The 22,618-nt window shown below is 43.6% G+C and overlaps 1 protein-coding gene across 1 annotated transcript in view; it reads right to left on the bottom strand.

Annotated features, from left to right (window-relative positions):
* Nucleotides 1-5,177: 5,177 nt before the first annotated feature.
* LOC311114949 (lysine-specific demethylase 4C-like) overlaps nt 5,178-22,618 on the bottom strand; it is a 34,098-nt gene continuing 16,657 nt past the window's right edge. The window contains 11 exon segments of the mRNA XM_084190169.1: nt 5,178-6,338; nt 8,990-9,082; nt 12,334-12,453; nt 12,768-12,938; nt 13,545-13,745; nt 15,976-16,084; nt 16,834-16,889; nt 17,068-17,144; nt 19,915-20,152; nt 20,321-20,496; nt 22,288-22,399. Of these exon segments, the coding sequence (XP_084046295.1) occupies nt 6,171-6,338; nt 8,990-9,082; nt 12,334-12,453; nt 12,768-12,938; nt 13,545-13,745; nt 15,976-16,084; nt 16,834-16,889; nt 17,068-17,144; nt 19,915-20,152; nt 20,321-20,496; nt 22,288-22,399 (1,521 nt within the window). The 3' untranslated portion in view covers nt 5,178-6,170.

Here is a 22,618-nt window from a genome sequence, read left to right on the forward strand (position 1 = left end):
TGTTATTCAATACATTTCTATGGGCTAATAGCAGTAATTCAATGTTATAATTTTTTTTAAATAAAACAGGGTCCTAAAATTCTAAATCAAATAGCCAAAATTATCCTTGGTATGAAACAATTCCATATGTTAGCTTAGTAATAGTCTCGTATTGCCACTCCTCCAGAATCTTGTCGCATCCCTTGGAGGTCTGGAGAATTGTGTATTGCAAAAAATGGTTTGAATGGTCCGCTGGCTCACAGCAGCAAGATTTAGATTGGATGTTAAATTTGAAGAACCCTCCCCCCACATGCCTGTTGGTGCTATGTGTTATGTTCGTCACTGTTTTCAGACCGGGAAGGATACGTTTTGTAGAGAGTTGTTCTGTTTGCAACATTGCAGAAAATTGATGAAAAATCTGGAGAGAAAAACTGAATTGTGTTTTGTCAGAAGTGTGCCCTATACACAAAATCGACATACATCAACATATTTTGATTGGATTTTAATCGCAATTTCTCAGCCATCCTCACCAGAGACTAAAAAGAATCGTCAAGCACTGTTGCGCCTACGACACTAATGTAGTGAGCAGTATTGCAGCTCCGCCCAAGCACGGCATTTGATTGGTTTGACGTGTAGCGAGGCGTCACTGATTTACACCGGGTCTCCACACCTATGTAGCTATTTTTTCTGCCACAACGCATTTCTTTAGTAAAAAGACAGATGCTGCTGATGATACTGCCGTCGTCGTGGAGACAGAGGACATGTACGTGCAGCCCGTGTATCTGATGCTGTCTGGCCAAAAATAATATGGCAATAAGACAGAGGGGGCGCTGTTTCGTTCGCTCGGATGCTTTCTCCTGTGAAATATCTTTCAGCCACTGGCGAATTGAAGGGAAGTTGGCAGGTGCACAGTGCACTAATCGGATGCTGGGATTATTTTGGGATGAATGTGCGAAGGCAACCTAGTTTTTGAAGTGATTTGTTTGACAATCAGATGAAAACATAATGGCACATTAAATGGTAATACATTTTTACAGTTAAATTACATCTTTACTATAAAAGCCATTTTTAAAAATTGTGCATCCGGAGGGGCGGGGGGGCTCAGACTGGCCTTTGCCTGGGGCCTCCAAATCACTAAGTCCGCCCCTGCCTGCCCAGACCCACCTGCTCACACCCCCATCTTCAGAACCCCTGCATCACTCAGCCACATGGCGTCAAACTGCACCATTTTGTGTCTCTCTGTCACCCACGCACTTTCAACATTTAGATAATGAAGCATTTGACCTTTCCATTGTATTAACGGAGGATTGGTTGATTTCCAGTTTTTAAGTATACATTCTTTTAAGATGACTGATGAGAAAAGTATTGTCCAACCCATCGGGTATCTCACGGTACCCTCATATGCCATTTCTTTAAATATGCAGACAGACGGATTAAAAGTAAATGTACATTGTGATCCTTCTGACAGCCAACTTTCTAACTCTGCCCGTAACCTTTGAACTTCATGGCGTTCCCAGAAGGCATAGATTATTGAGTCATTGTTCGTTTACAGATGACTTTGCCGTTGTGCTGTTGAATTTGTGAATTTGGTCTCTTGTGTAATAACTTCTATACATGTGTAATAACTTCTATACATTAGTTTATACTGGATTAATCATACATTTTTGTTAACTGTAATTTCGTTAGTTATGTTCCAGCATTCCCTCCATCTTGTGTCAATATCAGTTATTTTTAAGTCTTGGTTCCAATAGTTTCTATTTGTTCTATTTTTTGTCAGTTGGATCGGCTCTCTGCAAGGTTTTCTATATCTTACCCATCATATCAATATTATTTTCTGACTCAAAGAGGATTCCCTCAAGATCGCTGTGATGTCCAAAATATTTAAAATCCACATTTCTTGATATGAAACTTTTATGTATTAAAAAATAACATTGGTCAGTCCAAAATTATTTATTTTTTTATTCTGTCATGGAAATAAATGTATTTCCTATTACCAAGTCATTTATGGTTTCTATGCATTTAGTTTTCCAGGCCAAATCTATCGGTGAATTCTGAAAAGCTATCTAAGGATTGTTCCATAGGGTGGTGTTTTTAGGGAGTGATATTGGTTCTTCTTCTTGATAATGCCCGAGAAGCCGGGTGTTTGTTGGATATATTGGCACGGGTGTCGTTAGACCCGAGACGAAGTCGAGTTATTGTTATAGTGTTCTTAACTATGACGTTGTTCATGTTCTAAGCGTTATCCTTCGAAAACAGACACGTGAAAGGATTCTGGGGATGAGCGTGCGCATCTTCAGTATGTACCCATTGTTCCTCTTTAGTGCGTTTTAACTGTAAAAGCCCTGGGTGGCAGGTCGACACAATTCCAAGTCTGGAAGGTTAAAACCACCCTCAGACTTAGGAAGATGTAAAATTGGCCTTATTGTTCGATGAGTTTTATTAGCCCGGGTAAAGTCTTATGAATTGGTGGGGTAATTGGTATTACCGAGAATAAATATACAAACTTTGGGAGCCATGCCATCCTGAAGAGGTTTCTTCCACCTGCAAGATTTATGGGAAGATTGTTCAATTTATAGGAAGATTGTTCCATTTATTTAGATATGTTTTCATATTGTTGAGTAATGGGATAAAGTTATCTTTATATATTTGTTATCACTTATTAAGCATCCTAAGTATTTGATATTTGTTGTGGTCCACCAAAAGGATTGCTGTAGATCTTGAGTTATTATTTTTCTTTAATAATATAATTGTCAACCTAAAATATTGACATATAATCGTAAATACAGTTCAAGGGTTTTTATACCAATTTTCTGCATAGCCTCTAAAATATGTAAACATTTTTGTTTTCCTGGAAAGCTGAGCATGCTATTAAATGATACAATATCATTACTTGTTGCATTTAAAAATTGTCTAAGTCCTATCATCAACTGATTATAGCCAGTGTGTGGCTGTGGATTGACTGCATTGTTTAAATGGAATGTTGGCATATTGGCAGTTAATTTGAAAAATGTATGGAATCATTCCTCTAAAACTGTCTGGCTAGCTAGCTAAGAAACATACAGTGCAGATACATTCTTCAAATTCATTATTTTACACCATGTCTTATAACAGCCCTGGCAAAGCATGGTTGACCAACTCCCTGACCAAAATGGCTGACCTTTATCCCATCACAAGAAGGTTCATGTCCCTTCTAATACTCAAATTCCTAATTCTACGGGAGCGACCTCCAGGTGGAGGAGTTTCCTTCCATCCAAGAGGTTATGGGTTCAAAACCCATCTCTTCTGCTTTAGTAGACTTTTCTGTGAACGTCGATGTCAAAATGAGGAAGGGAAGCGTAATGAGCGTGAAGGAGTCTATGGCTCTGGGGTAAGGATCTCACCCCCAAAGCACAGGGCTGTAGGTTTGAACCCAGTGCTGGCTCTCGATCACAGGTTTCCTTCACACTGAGGACTCTGCTGCAGAGAGAGCCAAGGCTGCTGGGAGTGGCTGTCACACGTAAAATGTCTGGAAGGGAAAGACAAGCAGGGGGTGGTTAATAGTGGGGTTCCGGAACAATTTCTGCCTATTAAAATACTAAGGGTCTGCTTTTTTTTACAGAGATTTTCCTCCAGAACCACTGCTATACTCAGGAGAGGGAACTCAACACTTCCATCTCTGTCAGTGTCATTGCACAGCCAGGTCAACCGTGTTACAAGTCAGTATTCGATGTCCATCCATGTCTGAGGACGTCGCGAGATGACATGGAAACCGGCCACTAGGGGCAACAGTGAGCGCTGTTACCTTCAAGTAGTTTTCATCGAATCCAGCAATATAAAGTTGTTTTTGATATTTTGGTTTGAAGCCTATCCCAATCCTTAACCCTTACCCTAACCATTCAGAGTTATTCCTGAACTTAAACCTAACATAAAAAATGCAGAGTTAATGCCTAGAGTTAACATAAAACAATTTGGAACAACTTTAACATTTAAGACACGTCTCCTTTTGACATGCGAGAGCTGGAACCACACTGATCAGCCCGGTCCAGGCTTGAACCCGCCACCCTACACTTCAGGGCCAAGAGCCATACCACAAAGACAACAGCTCCTTTCCACCTGGAACAGATCACTGCGTAAATTTGTCATGATGAAATGGGGAGGGACCAAAAAAAGACAAGCTCAAGACTTGAACCAAGCTTGAGAGTGAGTGACTCACATCTCTGTCTGGGGGTGCTCCATAAGAAAGGAGTTGTAGGCTCCCACCCTGAGCAAGGCACTGGAGCGTGGTTGTAGGTTCTAACCCTAGTCAAGGTTCTGTAGTATGGTTGTAGGTTCTAACCCCAGTCAAGGTTCTGGAGTATGGTTGAAGGTTCTAACCCCAGTCAAGGTTCTGGAGTATGGTTGTAGGTTCTAACCTCAGTCAAGGTTCTGGAGTATGGTTGTAGGTTCTAACCCCAGTCAAGGTTCTGTAGTATGGTTGTAGGTTCTAACCCCAGTCAAGGTTCTGGAGTATGGTTGTAGGTTCTAACCCCAGTCAAGGTTATGGAGTATGGTTGAAGGTTCTAACCCCAGTCAAGGTTCTGGAGTATGGTTGTAGGTTCTAACCTCAGTCAAGGTTCTGGAGTATGGTTGTAGGTTCTAACCCCAGTCAAGGTTCTGGAGTATGGTTGTAGGTTCTAACCCCAGTCAAGGCTCTCAGGGGCATGGTTGTAGGTTCCAACCCCAGTCAAGGCTCTGGTCAAGGCTCAGGAGCTTACCCCATCCAAACTCCAGAGCATGGTTGCAGGTTGAAATCCTGGTCAAGTCTCAGGATCATGGTTGTAGGTTCTAACCCCCTCTGCTGGTCAGCAGGTCAAAGTGAGACAAATCAGCTGCTGTGAGTTTAAGTTAGGCACAGATACCGCCAGGTGCCAATGATTAGTTGTCTCCAATTATTTCCACATGTCCATCTTAATTTAGTCCGGATTCAATGCAACTAATGGTTTGTTTACATAGCGGGTTAGGAGAATGAGGTTAAGGTTAGGCTAAAATGCTAGTTTTCAATAACGGTTGTCCCCGACGCGACCACTAGATGGCGCTGTAGGCCCTACTCCTTCTAGCCACTAGCGTAAACAAACCTCCAGGATCATAACACCGCCTTTAACTACCTTTACACCACACACTTCTCCTGACTCATCAAATCATTCATTCCCTGGTAACAAACACAATGCAGGACAACGGAGTAAAAAAGCAAACATGGATGTTTTATTTTTTTTCCCCTTACAGCATTTAGCAATACTTTTTTAAAAGCAAGCCCAAAAAAATAAATACAAATATTAAATTAAATCATTCGACAATTGTGTTTTTATTCAACACAGTGACAGTAGCAACTCTGTTTCACATGTTAATGAGAACTCAATAATCTAGCTACTTCCTCTCCTCGACTCCCTTAATCCGTACCGATCTGGCAAGACCGAACAAATTAAAGCAATATCAAAATGGGGGATGCCTTCTGTGAGTTTGCGTTCGCCCTTTCCAGTCTTTTCAGGTCATTGCGAAATGAAGGATGAAGGAAAGGAGACGGAAGATACGAGGAAACGAGGAGAGGAAGCCGTTTGAGAGTATGGAGACGCGGCCGAGGGGCAGTAGCAGAAGACAGCTAAACATGCGGAGGGAAAACACTGGGACGGTGTCCCAAATGGCACCCTGTAAGTACACTACTGTAACCAGGGCCCTGGTCAAAAGTAGTACTATATCTATCTATCTATCTATCCATCTATATATATATCTATATATAGGGAATAGGGTGCCGTTTGGGACGTACCCTGGGACTGGGGAACGAAGACACTAGGAAGAGCAAAGTGCATTAATATTCAAAAAAATCATCAGATAGACAGCAGAGTCCAAAACGCTTCTGTATTTTAGGCTTGTTTAGAAAAAAAAGCTCTGTTTTTAATATACAAAGAAAACCTTTGTGTTTGTCATTTATTTCAAAAAACGTGATCAGGTGACAAAGTTGTTTTGTTTTGAATTCCCTGACTTCTGTGAAAGCGCTAGGCAACCACCACAACCCATGATAATCTTTCTTCAGGACAATACAGTCCAATCAAAATTCTCCTCTGCCCAGCCCTCTTCTCCTACACACACACAAACCTTTACATCCCACACACACACACACACACACACACGTCAGTGCATTCATTTTTCACCCCTCCATCTATCTCTCCACCCCTCCATCATGTCCCTTTAGGGCTGCGGGACTCCCATGTGCTCTTGGTGGCGGTAAGGAGGCCTGGGAGGGCCACATAGTCATTCTGGAAACGGGAGTTGGGCGTTCTCTGTCTCTTCCTCTCTCCCTGGGTGGTGAAGAAGGCGTCCTGGAAACGCATGCTGGATGCTGTCGACTGGAGAGAGACGAGAGGGGGGAGAAAAGGAGGTAAACCTACAGGTACATGTGTGGTACATAGTCAGTCTAGTAGTATAGTGTGGTACATAGAGTCAGTCTAGTAGTATAGTGTGGTACATAGAGTCAGTCTAGTAGTATAGTGTGGTACATAGTCTAGTAGTATAGTGTGGTACATAGTCAGTCTAGTAGTATAGTGTGGTACATAGAGTCAGTCTAGTAGTATAGTGTGGTACATAGTCTAGTAGTATAGTGTGGTACATAGTCAGTCTAGTAGTATAGTGTGGTACATAGTCAGTCTAGTAGTATAGTGTGGTACATAGTCAGTCTAGTAGTATAGTGTGGTACATAGTCAGTCTAGTAGTATAGTGTGGTACATAGTCAGTCTAGTAGTATAGTGTGGTACATAGTCAGTCTAGTAGTATAGTGTGGTACATAGTCAGTCTAGTAGTATAGTGTGGTACATAGAGTCAGTCTAGTCTAGTAGTATAGTGTGGTACATAGTCAGTCTAGTAGTATAGTGTGGTACATAGTCAGTCTAGTAGTATAGTGTGGTACATAGAGTCAGTCTAGTCTAGTAGTATAGTGTGGTACATAGTCAGTCTAGTAGTATAGTGTGGTACATAGAGTCAGTCTAGTCTAGTAGTATAGTGTGGTACATAGAGTCAGTCTAGTAGTATAGTGTGGTACATACAGTCAGTCTAGTAGTGTAGTATAGTGTGGTACATACAGTCAGTCTAGTCTAGTAGTATAGTGTGGTACATAGAGTCAGTCTAGTAGTATAGTGTGGTACATAGTCAGTCTAGCAGTATAGTGTGGTACATACAGTCAGTCTAGTAGTATAGTGTGGTACATAGTCAGTCTAGTAGTATAGTGTGGTACATACAGTCAGTCTAGTAGTATAGTGTGGTACATAGAGTCAGTCTAGTAGTGTAGTATAGTGTGGTACATAGAGTCAGTCTAGTAGTATAGTGTGGTACATAGAGTCAGTCTAGTAGTATAGTGTGGTACATAGAGTCAGTCTAGTAGTATAGTGTGGTACATAGAGTCAGTCTAGTAGTATAGTGTGGTACATAGAGTCAGTCTAGTAGTATAGTGTGGTACATAGTCAGTCTAGTAGTATAGTGTGGTACATAGTCAGTCTAGTAGTATAGTGTGGTACATAGAGTCAGTCTAGTAGTATAGTGTGGTACATAGAGTCAGTCTAGTAGTATAGTGTGGTACATAGAGTCAGTCTAGTAGTATAGTGTGGTACATAGTCAGTCTAGTAGTATAGTGTGGTACATACAGTCAGTCTAGTAGTATAGTGTGGTACATAGAGTCAGTCTAGTAGTATAGTGTGGTACATAGAGTCAGTCTAGTCTAGTAGTATAGTGTGGTACATAGAGTCAGTCTAGTAGTATAGTGTGGTACATACAGTCAGTCTAGTAGTATAGTGTGGTACATAGTCTAGTAGTATAGTGTGGTACATAGAGTCAGTCTAGTAGTATAGTGTGGTACATAGAGTCAGTCTAGTCTAGTAGTATAGTGTGGTACATAGAGTCAGTCTAGTAGTATAGTGTGGTACATAGAGTCAGTCTAGTCTAGTAGTATAGTGTGGTACATAGAGTCAGTCTAGTAGTATAGTGTGGTACATAGAGTCAGTCTAGTAGTATAGTGTGGTACATAGAGTCAGTCTAGTAGTATAGTGTGGTACATAGAGTCAGTCTAGTAGTATAGTGTGGTACATAGAGTCAGTCTAGTAGTATAGTGTGGTACATACAGTCAGTCTAGTAGTATAGTGTGGTACATACAGTCAGTCTAGTAGTATAGTGTGGTACATAGAGTCAGTCTAGTAGTATAGTGTGGTACATAGAGTCAGTCTAGCAGTATAGTGTGGTACATAGAGTCAGTCTAGTCTAGTAGTATAGTGTGGTACATACAGTCAGTCTAGTAGTATAGTGTGGTACATAGAGTCAGTCTAGTCTAGTAGTATAGTGTGGTACATAAGAGTCAGTCTAGTCTAGTAGTATAGTGTGGTACATACAGTCAGTCTAGTAGTATAGTGTGGTACATACAGTCAGTCTAGTATAGTATGTAAAAAGGGCTTTCTAAATAAAATTTGATTGATTGATTGCCCCCGTGCTCAAAGCGAGGTCCATACAGAAATGGTTTGTCGAGATCGGTAATGTAAGAACTTGACTGGCTTACACAGAGCCCTGACCTCAACCCCATCGAACACCTTTGGGATGAATTGGAACGCCGACTGCGAGCCAGGCCTAATCGCCCAACATCAGCGCCCGACCTCACTAATGCTCTTGTACCTGAATGGAAGCAAGTCCCCTGCAGCAATGTTCCAACATCTAGTGGAAAGCCTTCCCAGAAGAGTGGAGGCTGTTATAGCAGCAAAAGGGGGGGACCAACTCCATATTAACGCCCATGATTTTGGAATGAGATATTCGACGAGCAGGTGTCCACATACTTTTGGTCATGTAGTGTATAATAGCATCATATCACTATAAACCATACATGACCACACACACACACACACACACGACCACACACACACACACACACGACCACACACACACACACACACACGACCACACACACACACACACACACGACCACACACACACACGCCAGTACATGTTTAGAGAGTACAGTACTTACGAGTCGCCCTTTCACCTTTTTGGGAAGGTCTTCATCCAGAGTATAGACGTCCTCTCTCTTAGCTAACACCTGGGAACCATCCTCAAACTCCACCTGGGAAAGAACACACACACACGTTCCCTTATTCATTTTCATCAATTTATTCTGTTGATATTATATAATTCAGTTATATTAAATGAATCTATTTCTGTCCATAAATGTGATATAGGCCTACACGCTCTTCCTCATGGTTAGATAACATATTCTTTATTTAATATCTGACCACTACTTAATACTGTGTGAAATGTTACTATCAAAGCTATTAAACGTTATTAAACCTCCTGTCTATCCATCTACCTATCAAAGTTATTAAACATTATTAAACCTCCTGTCTATCCATCTACATATCAAAGCTATTAAACATTATTAAACCTCCTGTCCATCCATCTACCTATCAAAGCTATTAAACATGATTAAACCTCCTGTCTATCCATCTACCTATCAAAGCTATTAAACATGATTAAACCTCCTGTCTATCCATCTACCTATCAAAGCTATTAAACCTCCTGTCCATCCATCTACCTATCAAAGCTATTAAACATGATTAAACCTCCTGTCTATCCATCTACCTATCAAAGCTATTAAACATTATTAAACCTCCTGTCTATCCATCTACCTATCAAAGCTATTAAACCTCCTGTCTATCCATCTACCTATCAAAGCTATTAAACATGATTAAACCTCCTGTCTATCCATCTACCTATCAAAGCTATTAAACCTCCTGTCCATCCATCTACCTATCAAAGCTATTAAACATGATTAAACCTCCTGTCTATCCATCTACCTATCAAAGCTATTAAACATGATTAAACCTCCTGTCTATCCATCTACCCATCAAAGCTATTAAACCTCCTGTCTATCCATCTACCTATCAAAGCTATTAAACATGATTAAACCTCCTGTCTATCCATCTACCTATCAAAGCTATTAAACCTCCTGTCTATCCATCTACCTATCAAAGCTATTAAACCTCCTGTCTATCCATCTACCTATCAAAGCTATTAAACCTCCTGTCTATCCATCTACCTATCAAAGCTATTAAACCTCCTGTCTATCCATCTACATATCAAAGCTATTAAACATTATTAAACCTCCTGTCTATCCATCTACCTATCAAAGCTATTAAACATTATTAAACCTCCTGTCTATCCATCTACCTATCAAAGCTATTAAACATTATTAAACCTCCTGTCTATCCATCTACCTATCAAAGCTATTAAACATGATTAAACCTCCTGTCTATCCATCTACCTATCAAAGCTATTAAACCTCCTGTCTATCCATCTACCTATCAAAGCTATTAAACCTCCTGTCTATCCATCTACCCATCAAAGCTATTAAACCTCCTGTCTATCCATCTACCTATCAAAGCTATTAAACCTCCTGTCTATCCATCTACCCATCAAAGCTATTAAACCTCCTGTCTATCCATCTACCTATCAAAGCTATTAAACCTCCTGTCTATCCATCTACATATCAAAGCTATTAAACATTATTAAACCTCCTGTCTATCCATCTACCTATCAAAGCTATTAAACCTCCTGTCTATCCATCTACCTATCAAAGCTATTAAACATTATTAAACCTCCTGTCTATCCATCTACCTATCAAAGCTATTAAACATTATTAAACCTCCTGTCTATCCATCTACCTATCAAAGCTATTAAACATGATTAAACCTCCTGTCCATCCATCTACCTATCAAAGCTATTAAACATGATTAAACCTCCTGTCCATCCATCTACCTATCAAAGCTATTAAACATTATTAAACCTCCTGTCTATCCATCTACCTATCAAAGCTATTAAACATTATTAAACCTCCTGTCTATCCATCTACCTATCAAAGCTATTAAACCTCCTGTCTATCCATCTACCTATCAAAGCTATTAAACATTATTAAACCTCCTGTCTATCCATCTACCTATCAAAGTTATTAAAGTGACCATTTCCCCATTATAAACCCTCCCATCTGGCGTCATTGAGCAGTACCTGCATCAGAGGCGGTTTAGGCGTACCTTAACCTACCTTTCTCCACCTTAACGTGTGGATCAAGTTATTTTTCCCCATTAACACTTTTCTAAACCATCGTCCATCTACAGTAACTGTCGTCACAGAGCAGCACCATGCGTCAGAGACAGTTGTGCAACATAACACACGTTCCCACAGAGACAGAACAAACTAAATAGAGACTTAAGTGGTTGCTCCACCATCTTGACTTGGTGAATATTTCAGCATGTTTAAATAATGCAGATTATCACAACCTCATTCTCCTCCTCATCGTCGCTCTACCTCTCACGCTCTCTCTCTTTACCTCTCACGCGTGCTCTCTCTCTACCTCTACCTCCCTCTCCCTCTCTCTCTCTCTACCTCTCTCTCTCTCTCTCTACCTCTCTCTCTCTCTACCTCTCTCTCTCTCTACCTCTCTCTCTCTATACCTCTCTCTCTCTCTCTCTACCTCTCTCTCTCTCTCTCTCTCTCTCTCTACCTCTCTCTCTCTATACCTCTCTCTCTCTCTCTCTACCTCTCTCTCTCTCTCTCTCTCTCTCTCTCTCTACCTCTCTCTCTCTCTACCTCTCTCTCTCTCTATACCTCTCTCTCTCTCTCTCTACCTCTCTCTCTCTCTACCTCTCTCTCTCTCTACCTCTCTCTCTCTATACCTCTCTCTCTCTCTACTCTCTCTCTCTCTCTCTCTCTCTCTCTCTCTACCTCTCTCTCTCTCTACCTCTCTCTCTCTCTACCTCTCTCTCTCTCTACCTCTCTCTCTCTCTACCTCTCTCTCTCTCTACCTCTCTCTCTCTCTACCTCTCTCTCTCTCTACCTCTCTCTCTACCTCTCCGTCTCTCTCTCTCTCTCCCCCTCCCTCCATCTGCTTTCTCCATCCTCTCTTTACCAGTCTCTCCATGTATTTCTCTCCCTCCCTCATCTCTCTCTCCATAGAACTTAGAGACTGGTTAAAGTCATTGAGTCCAGAAGTTGAGTGAGTTCAGTTTACTGCAGTGTTTCCTGTCTTGGTCCTGGACCAACACCTGTATGTAACAGCTGCAGGCTTAAAGGGCAGTGAGTGAGTTTGTCACGAAAGGATGTTCAAGTCAAATAAGTGTGTGTGTGTGTGTGTGTGTCCAGGATATGTGTGTGTGTCTGATGTGTGTGTGCCTGTGTCTCTGCTGTGTGTGTATGTGGTGTGCGTGAGTGAGTGTTTACCTGCGTATGTCTGTGGTGTGTGTGTGTGTGTGTGTGTGTGTGTATGTGTGTGTGTCTGCATTTGTTTGCGTGTCTCTGTGGTGTGTGTGTGTGTGTGTTTACCTGGTACATATACGAGGTGTTGGATCCCAGGTATTTGGCTCCATAGAAGAGTCCATCAGGCCATTTCACCTGGACAGCCTCCCCTACTTCAGGAGGACCAAGACGGGCACAGTCCCTGCTCTGAGAGGACAGGAGAGAAGAGCTCAGTGGTGTGGGAGTCCCTCCTCACCTCTATATCCTCTGGGTAGGGATGTGTGTGTGTGTGTGTGTGTGTGTGTGTGTGTGTGTGTGTGTGTGTGTGTGAGTCCCTCCTCACCTCTATATCCTCTGGGTAGGGATGTGTGTGTGTGTGTGTGTGTGTGTGTGTGTGTGTGTGTGAGTCCCTCCTCACCTCTATATCCTCTGGGTAGGGGTGTGTGTGTGTGTGTGTGTGTGTGTGTGTGTGTGTGTGTGTGTGTGTGTGTGTGTGTGTGTATGTGTGTGTCCCTCCTCACCACTATGTCCTCTGGGTAGGTGTCGTTGCTGAAGGATCCGTCATCAAACATGACCTCATAGAAGGTCTGGGAGGTCACCTGGGTGACCTTTGAACTGTAGTACCTCAGGTTCTTGTGTTTGGAGATGACGGTCTGACCCAGTACAATGTCCTTCTGAAACGCTGCACGCTGCTGAGAGAGAGAGATGGAGGGATGGAGAGAGAGGGGGGGAGTAGGGAGGAGGGAGAGAGATGGGGGGGAGTAGGGGGGAGGGAGAGAGAGGGGGGGGAGTAGGGGGGAGGGAGAGAGAGGGGGGGAGTAGGGGGGAGGGAGAGAGAGATATCACTGTCTGGCTGAAGATAAAAGACCGGAGTGTGTCACCAGTAGAAAGTTCTACGGTAACCAAGCCTCAAAGTTCTACGGTAACCAAGCCTCAAAGTTCTACGGTAACCAAGCCTCAAAGTTCTACGGTAACCAAGCCTCAAAGTTCTACGGTAACCAAGCCTCAAAGTTCTACGGTAACCAAGCCTCAAAGTTGATGTTGGGAAAAGACAAATAAAGTCAGTTTGTAAAGAAAATGGACCTGTTCAGAGGGGTTGAGATGGACGTGTAGTTGTCTTATGCAAGCGTGTGTGTGTATGTCTACTTGGTGTGTGTGTGTGTGTCTGAGTGTGTCTGTCTACTTGGTGTGTGTGTGTGTGTCTGAGTGTGTCTGTGTCTATGCTTCCGTGTGTGTGTGTGTGTGTGTGTTACCTCCAGTGGGGGAGGGACAGAAGCGGAGCCGCTCTGAGTACTCACAGCAGACGAGCTCCGTGATTGATGCCTGTGGCAGGTGATTGACACCACGTAGGGCCAATCGTCCGGCTCCATGGTGACCCCGGCGGCGTGGGCACAGGTAACGTGGAAGGAGGTGGGACATCGCCCGCACGAACACTGGATACATGCCCCTCCCCCGCCCTGGCCACGCCTCACACACCGCTTACGGCAGTAGATGCACTTCTACACAGAGAGACACACGTTATAAAACAATGTACAGACATCCCCTCCCCCACCTGACTATAATCACCTCAGACTCTTCTCCAGAGAATCAACTCAACTGACTAGATCACCTCAGACTCTTCTCCAGAGAATCAACTGAACTGACTATAATCACCTCAGACTCTTCTCCAGAGAATCAACTCAACTGACTATAATCACCTCAGACTCTCCTCCAGAGAATCAACTCAACTGACTATAATCACCTCAGACTCTTCTCCAGAGAATCAACTCAACTGACTATAATCACCTCAGACTCTTCTCCAGAGAATCAACTCAACTGACTATAATCACCTCAGACTCTTCTCCAGAGAATCAACTCAACTGACTATAATCACCTCAGACTCTTCTCCAGAGAATCAACTCAACTGACTATAATCACCTCAGACTCTCCTCCAGAGAATCAACTCGACTATAATCACCTCAGACTCTTCTCCAGAGAATCAACTCAACTGACTATAATCACCTCAGACTCTTCTCCAGAGAATCAACTCAACTGAATTCACTAAGCTAATGCATATGGAAATAAAACATGTTCATATAAACTAAATGTCTCTATAGAGCAGGAGATGACCACACCCCGTTACAGATGTAACCCTATAGTGAGTTAACATAGAAGACTGTAAGCATCAGCCAACAGATTTCACTCTATAGTTAAGATGGAAGACAAAGCATCAGAATCAACTCAACTGATATAATAATAATAATAATAATAATAATAATAATAATAATAATAATAATAATAATAATATGCCATTTAGCAGACGCTTTTATCCAAAGCGACTTACAGTCATGTGTGCATACATTTTTACGTATGGGTGGTCCCGGGGATCGAACCCACTACCCTGGCGTTACAAGCGCCGTGCTCTACCAGCTGAGCTACAGAGGACCATATACAGTCACTGAAGCTCATTTAAGTAACATGTATATGCCAATTTGAACGTTCATATGATGTATACCTAGCTAGTGTTTCTACACAGCTGGAGATCAACACATTCCATTACAGATTTAAACCCCATCATTAGCTTCCAGTAAGCATCATAGTGCTACATATGTAACCCTATAAATCATTAGGTTGAATAGCATCAGTGATTATTGCATCACATCACTACTGATGATCATACCATAGCTCCATATGCAGTGTTTCCCCTATATTCATTTAGCAGTGACGGGCCGCCACTCCAAAAGCGAATCATTTTCTGGACGGTGAAACATTTTCAGTGTCAACATAAATGTCTTAACCCTGATCTAAAGTATGTACAAAAAATACTGGATCGATAAGATCCTCTCTGAGAACTAACGACCACCAACATAAAAAATAAAAAAAACTAGACAGTCGGGGACAATCTAAAATTCCCAAAATGTCATGGCATGGGGCCCCCATTGATTTTGTTATGTTTGAGTAACTCAGATAACATAAGCCATGGCAAAAAAGTGTGCAATTGCAGGAAATCTGCTTTAAAAACAGCACATTTTCTCTCAGCCCAATGGCAAAATGTGTAGAATTGCAGGAAATTGGCATTACAGCAACAACAAAAATAATAATAAATATATATATATATATATATATATATATATAAAATGGCAAGAGGGTCTCTAAAATCTTTGGCTGGAGAACGCGCCAATGGCCACTACCACCCAGGAGGAAGCAGCAGAGATTATTGGGATGTGTGTAACCCCATTTCCCCTCCCCTCCCTGGCTGTTCTGTCCTCTCCTCTCCTGGTATATCTCCTGAGTATATTGGGGCCCTGCCTGCAGCCTGAGTTGAGCCATGCATAAAGAACCTCCACACAGTAAATTATACATGGTGTTAGACTGCACTGCTGCGAGGACAACGGGTTTCTCTCTCTGTTGTATAAATTATGAATGTGTAGGGTTGGGGGGGGGGGGTCCAGAATGAGTGAACGAACGACTGCAGGGAGAGAGAGGTGACAGCGCCACCCTCAGCCCCTCCCAACTCATCACTGAAAACACACGGTGTCCTCAATCACTCACAGACACATGCACACCCATTCTCTCTCGCACAGGAGTTCATGATCCAGTGTTGATTGGGGGCACATTGTTAATTACCACTGAAAACTATTAAATTAGACTATTCCACTAGGACCTGGGGATTCCTGTGTGTGTGTGTGTGTGTGTGTGTGTGTGTGTGTGTGTGTGTGTGTGCGTGCGTGTGTGTGTGTGTGTCCTCACCAGTTTGTATCTCTGCATGGGTATCCTGCTGGTATCAATGGGGCTCCTCCTGACTTCATCACTGAACCAGACCTCTGGCAGAGCTACTGCACACATTACATGGGCCCACCTACACACACACACACACACACACACACACACACACACACACACACACACACACACACACACACACACTTTAAATATTTGATCCCAAAATCACATTACAGTCAAGGATTGAAATGTCAACGGTCACAGATAGAAAAAGTACTGCATTAACAACACAAAGACAGTTCTTTACTGCATTAACGACACAAAGACAGTCCTTTACCGCATTAACAACACAAAGACAGTCCTTTACCGCATTAACGACACAAAGACAGTCCTTTACCGCATTAACGACACAAAGACAGTCCTTTACCGCATTAACGACACAAAGACAGTCCTTTACCGCATTAACGACACAAAGACAGTCCTTTACCGCATCAACGACACAAAGACAGTCCTTTACCACATTAATGACACACAGACAGTCCTTTACCGCATTAACGACAAAGACAGTCCTTTACCGCATCAACGACACAAAGACAGTCCTTTACCACATTAATGACACACAGACAGTCCTTTACCGCATTAACGACAAAGACAGTCCTTTACCGAATCAACGACACAAAGGCAGTCCTTTACCGCATCAACGACACAAAGGCAGTCCTTTACCGCATTAACGACACAAACACAGTCAGTCCTTTACTGCATTAACAACACAAAGACAAATCTACTGATAAACTAATGGGTCATTCATAATAACTAAATGGGTCATTCATGATAACTAAATGGGTCATTCATAATAACTGCTGGGTCATTCATAATTGTCCTTACTTGTCATCTGTAGTTTTCTTCAGAGCTCCTCCTCTCAGATTACACAGACAACACTCCTGAGAAAGAGAGAGAGGAGAGAGAGAGAAAGAGGGAGGTTACATCCATCCATCCATCCATCCATCCTTTCATTCATCTTTTATAAATCATAAATAAAAATGTTCATAGTCATAATAGACTAATCAAATCAACAACATCTATTAAAGTGATAAGAAACAAATCTGATTGGCTACTTACAGCCGTGAAGGTTCCGTCCGCACAGCGATCACATGACCAGTCCTTGCTGACATCATCAGCAGTGACGCCATAGCAACCTAGCGGTGACGGTACAGGAAGAAGCATGAAAACACAGAATTTAACCACACAACATCCCATCACAACAGATCCTATATCATCTAATATAGGCTACATGGGGAAGGCCACATGGTCAATCAGAGGAAATAGCAACAGCCACAGCTAAAACTAAAACACATAAATAGACTAAGATTGTTTTATCTTGGAAGGCAGAAGATTTTCAACATTTTAGAAGAATGTTTGTGCACCACTGCCAGAAAGAGAACGTTCCATATCCACTAGAAAACAGACAGAACGTTCCATATCCACTAGAAAACAGACAGAACGTTCCATATCCACTAGAAAACAGACAGAACGTTCCATATCCACTAGAAAACAGACAGAACGTTCCATATCCACTAGAAAACAGACAGAACGTTCCATATCCACTACAAAACAGACAGAACGTTCCATATCCACTAGAAAACAGACAGAACATTCCATATCCACTAGAAAACAGACAGAACGTTCCATATCCACTAGAAAACAGACAGAACGTTCCATATCCACTACAAAACAGACAGAACGTTCCATATCCACTAGAAAACAGACAGAACATTCCATATCCACTAGAAAACAGACAGAACGTTCCATATCCACTACAAAACAGACAGAACATTCCATATCCACTAGAAAACAGACAGAACGTTCCATATCCACTAGAAAACAGACAGAACGTTCCATATCCACTACAAAACAGACAGAACTTTCCATATCCACTACAAAACAGACAGAACGTTCCATATCCACTAGAAAACAGACAGAACGTTCCATATCCACTAGAAAACAGACAGAACGTTCCATATCCACTAGAAAACAGACAGAACGTTCCATATCCACTAGAAAACAGACAGAACGTTCCATATCCACTAGAAAACAGACAGAACGTTCCATATCCACTAGAAAACAGACAGAACGTTCCATATCCACTAGAAAACAGACAGAACGTTCCATATCCACTACAAAACAGACAGAACGTTCCATATCCACTAGAAAACAGACAGAACGTTCCATATCCACTAGAAAACATACAGGGTGTGTAACAGTGTAACTTTCTGGCACACAGACACACTAGGAGAAATCACACACATACAGTTAGTGAAACCACATTTTCCATCTCTATTGTAGCTCCCAGTCATGCTGAAAGAGTGGTTGATAGCATGCAGAGGAGAGGTGGCATGTGTATAGAGATATCTAAGCCCTGTCCCTACCACTCCATATATCTACAGTAATGACAGGAGTGTGTTAGCATGACACGATGGATCAGCATCACTCACTAACTGGCTATGCTAATCAGCCTGTGGTACTGATGGTATGGAGACAGGACACTGATGGTATGGAGACAGGACACTGACGGTATGGGGACAGGACACTGATGGTATGGAGACAGGACACTGACTGTATGGGGACAGGACACTGATGGTATGGAGACAGGACACTGACGTATGGGGACAGGACACTGACGGTATGGAGACAGGACACTGACGTATGGGGACAGGACACTGACGGTATGGAGACAGGACACTGACGGTATGGAGACAGGACACTGACGGTATGGGGACAGGACACTGACGGTACGGGGACAGGACACTGACGGTATGGAGACAGGACACTGACGGTATGGAGACAGGACACTGACGGTACGGGGACAGGACACTGACGGTACGGGGACAGGACACTGACGGTACGGGGACAGGACACTGACGGTACGGGGACAGGACACTGACGGTACGGGGACAGGACACTGACGGTACGGGGACAGGACACTGACGGTACGGGGACAGGACACTGACGGTACGGGGACAGGACACTGACGGTACGGGGACAGGACACTGACGGTACGGGGACAGGACACTGACGGTACGGGGACAGGACACTGACGGTACGGGGACAGGACACTGACGGTACGGGGACAGGACACTGACGGTACGGGGACAGGACACCGACGGTACGGGGACAGGACACCGACGGTACGGGGACAGGACACCGACGGTACGGGGACAGGACACCGACGGTACGGGGACAGGACACTGACGGTACGGGGACAGGACACCGACGGTACGGGGACAGGACACCGACGGTACGGGGACAGGACACCGACGGTACGGGGACAGGACACCGACGGTACGGGGACAGGACACCGACGGTACGGGGACAGGACACCGACGGTACGGGGACAGGACACCGACGGTACGGGGACAGGACATGAAAGTGTGTCTGTGTGTTTTCCCTTCTCCAAATCATCTGCTATTCATCATCAAACCAAAACAGACAGTTAGACTCCTTTCAAATGTTCAAATAACAGACAGGAAGACACATTATACCATATTTATCCTGTGGCTCTGTCTCTGTGTGGGTCTCTCTGTGTGTGTGTGTGTGTGTGTGTGTGTGTGTGTGTGTGTGTGTGTGTGTGTGTGTGTGTGTGTGTGTGTGGTATTGGCAAGGACAGTTGTACAGGATGTGTGTAGTAAGACGAGAAGATTCACCCTCAGCTGACGAGAGAAACACAACTAATGAGAGAGAGAGAGAGAGAGAAAGAGAGAAAGCGAGAGAGAGAGAGAGAGGGAGAAAGAGAGCAAGAGAGAGAGAGAGAGAGAGAGAGAGAGAGGGAGAAAGAGAGCGAGAACTAACCACAACCTCTCAGAGAGACACACACACACAGGCTTTGTACTCAGTGAACTTTTTCCACCAGAGTTGGGAACATGAAGCACGCAACCTTCCCTCCACACCCCTCTCTCCCTCCCTACTCACTAGCATGGACCTGTAGACAGCATCCCTGACAGGTGAGCAGTGGGCTGGTGCCATCCTCCTGCAGCAGGGCGTTGATGGGGGTCGGGGGACACGTCTGCTCCCTGTAGCTGAAACACATCTCTGGCAGCAGGGGCTTGCTCCTCCTCAGAGCCCCTGCTCCTCCTCTGGGGGAGGGGGGGGAGGATGGAGGGAGAGGGGAGGAGGGGACGGGCTTGAGGTCGTCAGCTCTGTCCTCAGGCTGGGGGGAGGGGGGGGGGGAGAAGAGGAAGAGATTAGAAGGAGAGTTTCAGATAGTAATGTGTCTCTGCGCTTGAGGGTTGATGACAGTCGCGTGGCTGTCGATGGTTGTAGGAGTAGACTCAAAAACGGTTGGTGAAACTAGTCGCCTTCTACACTGTCTGTGTACCTGGTAGTAGGGCATGAACAGTGTGCAGACAGCACAGTGGGGCAACATCGTTGCTGCGTTGGCGTTGTACTCCCTCTCCGCCGTGAAGTAACACTTCCTGTTCTGCCACAAGAAGAGGAGGGGCTTAGCCCATGGCTCAGCCTCCTGCTCCTCCGTCAAACACGCCTCCGGGGGTTCTGGGTAAAGAATAAAACAGACTGATCTGGGACTGAGTTAAAGAAACTTGACTGTTGAACTAGACTAACAGGAAACTTGATGCTGATGCTTTTAGTAACAGTTTACATTTTAGTCATTTAGCAGACGCTCTTATCCAGAAAGACTTACAGTAGTGAGTCATTTAGCAGACACTCTTATCCAGAGAGACTTACAGGAGCAATTAGGGTTAGTTGCCTTGCTCAAGGACATATTTTTCACCTAGTCGGCTGGGGGATTCAAACCAGCGACCTTTCGGTTACTGGCCCAACGCTCTTAACCGCTAGGCTACCTGCCGCCCCTGTTAACTGTTAACCGCTAGGCTACCTGCCGCCCCTGTTAACTGTTGTTTACTGTTGTGGGTCCTACTAATGATCCAAAACAACCTCAAACTACTGTAGTCACTGTATCACAACCCAAAACAGCCATCACTGTAGTTTTGGGTTGTTTGTGGTAGTCATTCTGGGTCGTATGTGGTAGTCATTCTGGGTCGTATGTGGTAGTCATTCTGGGTCGTATGTGGTAGTCATTCTGGGTCGTATGTGGTAGTCATTCTGGGTCGTATGTGGTAGTCATTCTGGGTCGTTTGTGGTAGTCATTCTGGGTCGTTTGTGGTAGTCATTCTGGGTTGTTTGTGGTAGTCATTCTGGGTCGTTTGTGGTAGTCATTCTGGGTCGTTTGTGGTAGTCATTCTGGGTCGTTTGTGGTAGTCATTCTGGGTCGTTTGTGGTAGTCATTCTGGGTCGTTTGTTGTAGCCGTTTTGGGTAGTTTATGGTAGTTAGTAGTAGTAGCGGTTTTGGTAGTTTGAGGACGTTTTGGGTAGTTCAGGGGTTGTTTTGGGTAGCTGTTTTGAGTAGTTTAAGGTAGCTATTTTGAGTCGTTTTTGGCAGCTGTTTTGGGTAGTTTGGGTTAGCTGAAATTATTTGACTAAATGTTGTTTGTTTTATTCGTGCCCATAGTCATTGTATGTAATCATTACAGTTTATCACGTTTGTATGGGACTTCAGGCCGTCTTTGAAAATAAGAATTTGTCTTTAACGGACTTGCCTGGTTAAATAATAATAATATAATATAATATGCCATTTAGCAGACGCTTTTATCCAAAGCGACTTACAGTCATGTGTGCATACATTTTTACGTATGGGTGGTCCCGGGGATCGAACCCACTACCCTGGCGTTACAAGCGCCTTGCTCTACCAATTGAGCTACATAATAAACATTTTCAATGGAATAACAGGGAATGTTTTGTTTTAATATTACAGGTTGGGTTTGGTTTGGTTTGTTTGGGGCGGCTTAATATTGTAATCTGATTTATGTATGATGCTTACTCTATATAATAACCTATTTCAAAAACCGTATATGTCCAATAAAAATATTTAAAAACATTGTCAACGGACACAGTCAATAAAATGTTTGTTTTTCTTATCATTCTGAGGCTAAGCTCAACGGTAAACCTACCATCATCTCAAACTGTGTGTGTACGTTCATGTCTGTGTGTGTACGTTCATGTCTGTGTGTGTCTGTGTGTACGTTTGTGTGTGTGTGTGTGTGTGTGTGTGTGTGTGTGTGTGTGTGTGTGTGTACGTTCATGTCTGTGTGTGTGTGTGTGTGTGTGTGTGTGTGTGTTCATGTCTGTGTGTGTGTGTGTGTGTGTGTTCATGTCTGTGTGTGTGTGTGTGTGTGTGTGTGTGTCTGTGTGTGTGTGTGTGTTCATGTCTGTGTGTGTGTGTGTGTGTGTGTGTGTGTGTGTGTGTGTGTGTGTGTGTGTGCCTACCGTCATCGCTGACAGCCTGTTTGACAGCAGCGGGCGCGGCCTGCACGGTGGGCTTCCTCAGAGGGTGACGCCAGCTCTTACTGGTTCTCTTCACCGTTGGAGCAGCAGGGTGCTGGGAAAGATAAGGGGTCAAATGTCATTGGTGTGTGTGTGTGGAGCAGCTGGGTGCTGGGAAAGAACAGGGGTCAGGGGTCAGACTGAGGGTTCAAAGGTGTCCCCCCGAAATGGCACCCTATTCCATAGTGCACTAAATTGATTAGGGTCCATAGTGCACTAAATTGACTAGGGTCCATAGTGCACTAAATTGACTAGGGTCCATAGTGCACTAAAT

The sequence above is a fragment of the Coregonus lavaretus genome (genome assembly GCF_964263955.1).
Source record: "Coregonus lavaretus genome assembly, contig: HAP1_SCAFFOLD_2408, whole genome shotgun sequence".
In the NCBI taxonomy this organism is placed as follows: domain Eukaryota; kingdom Metazoa; phylum Chordata; class Actinopteri; order Salmoniformes; family Salmonidae; genus Coregonus; species Coregonus lavaretus.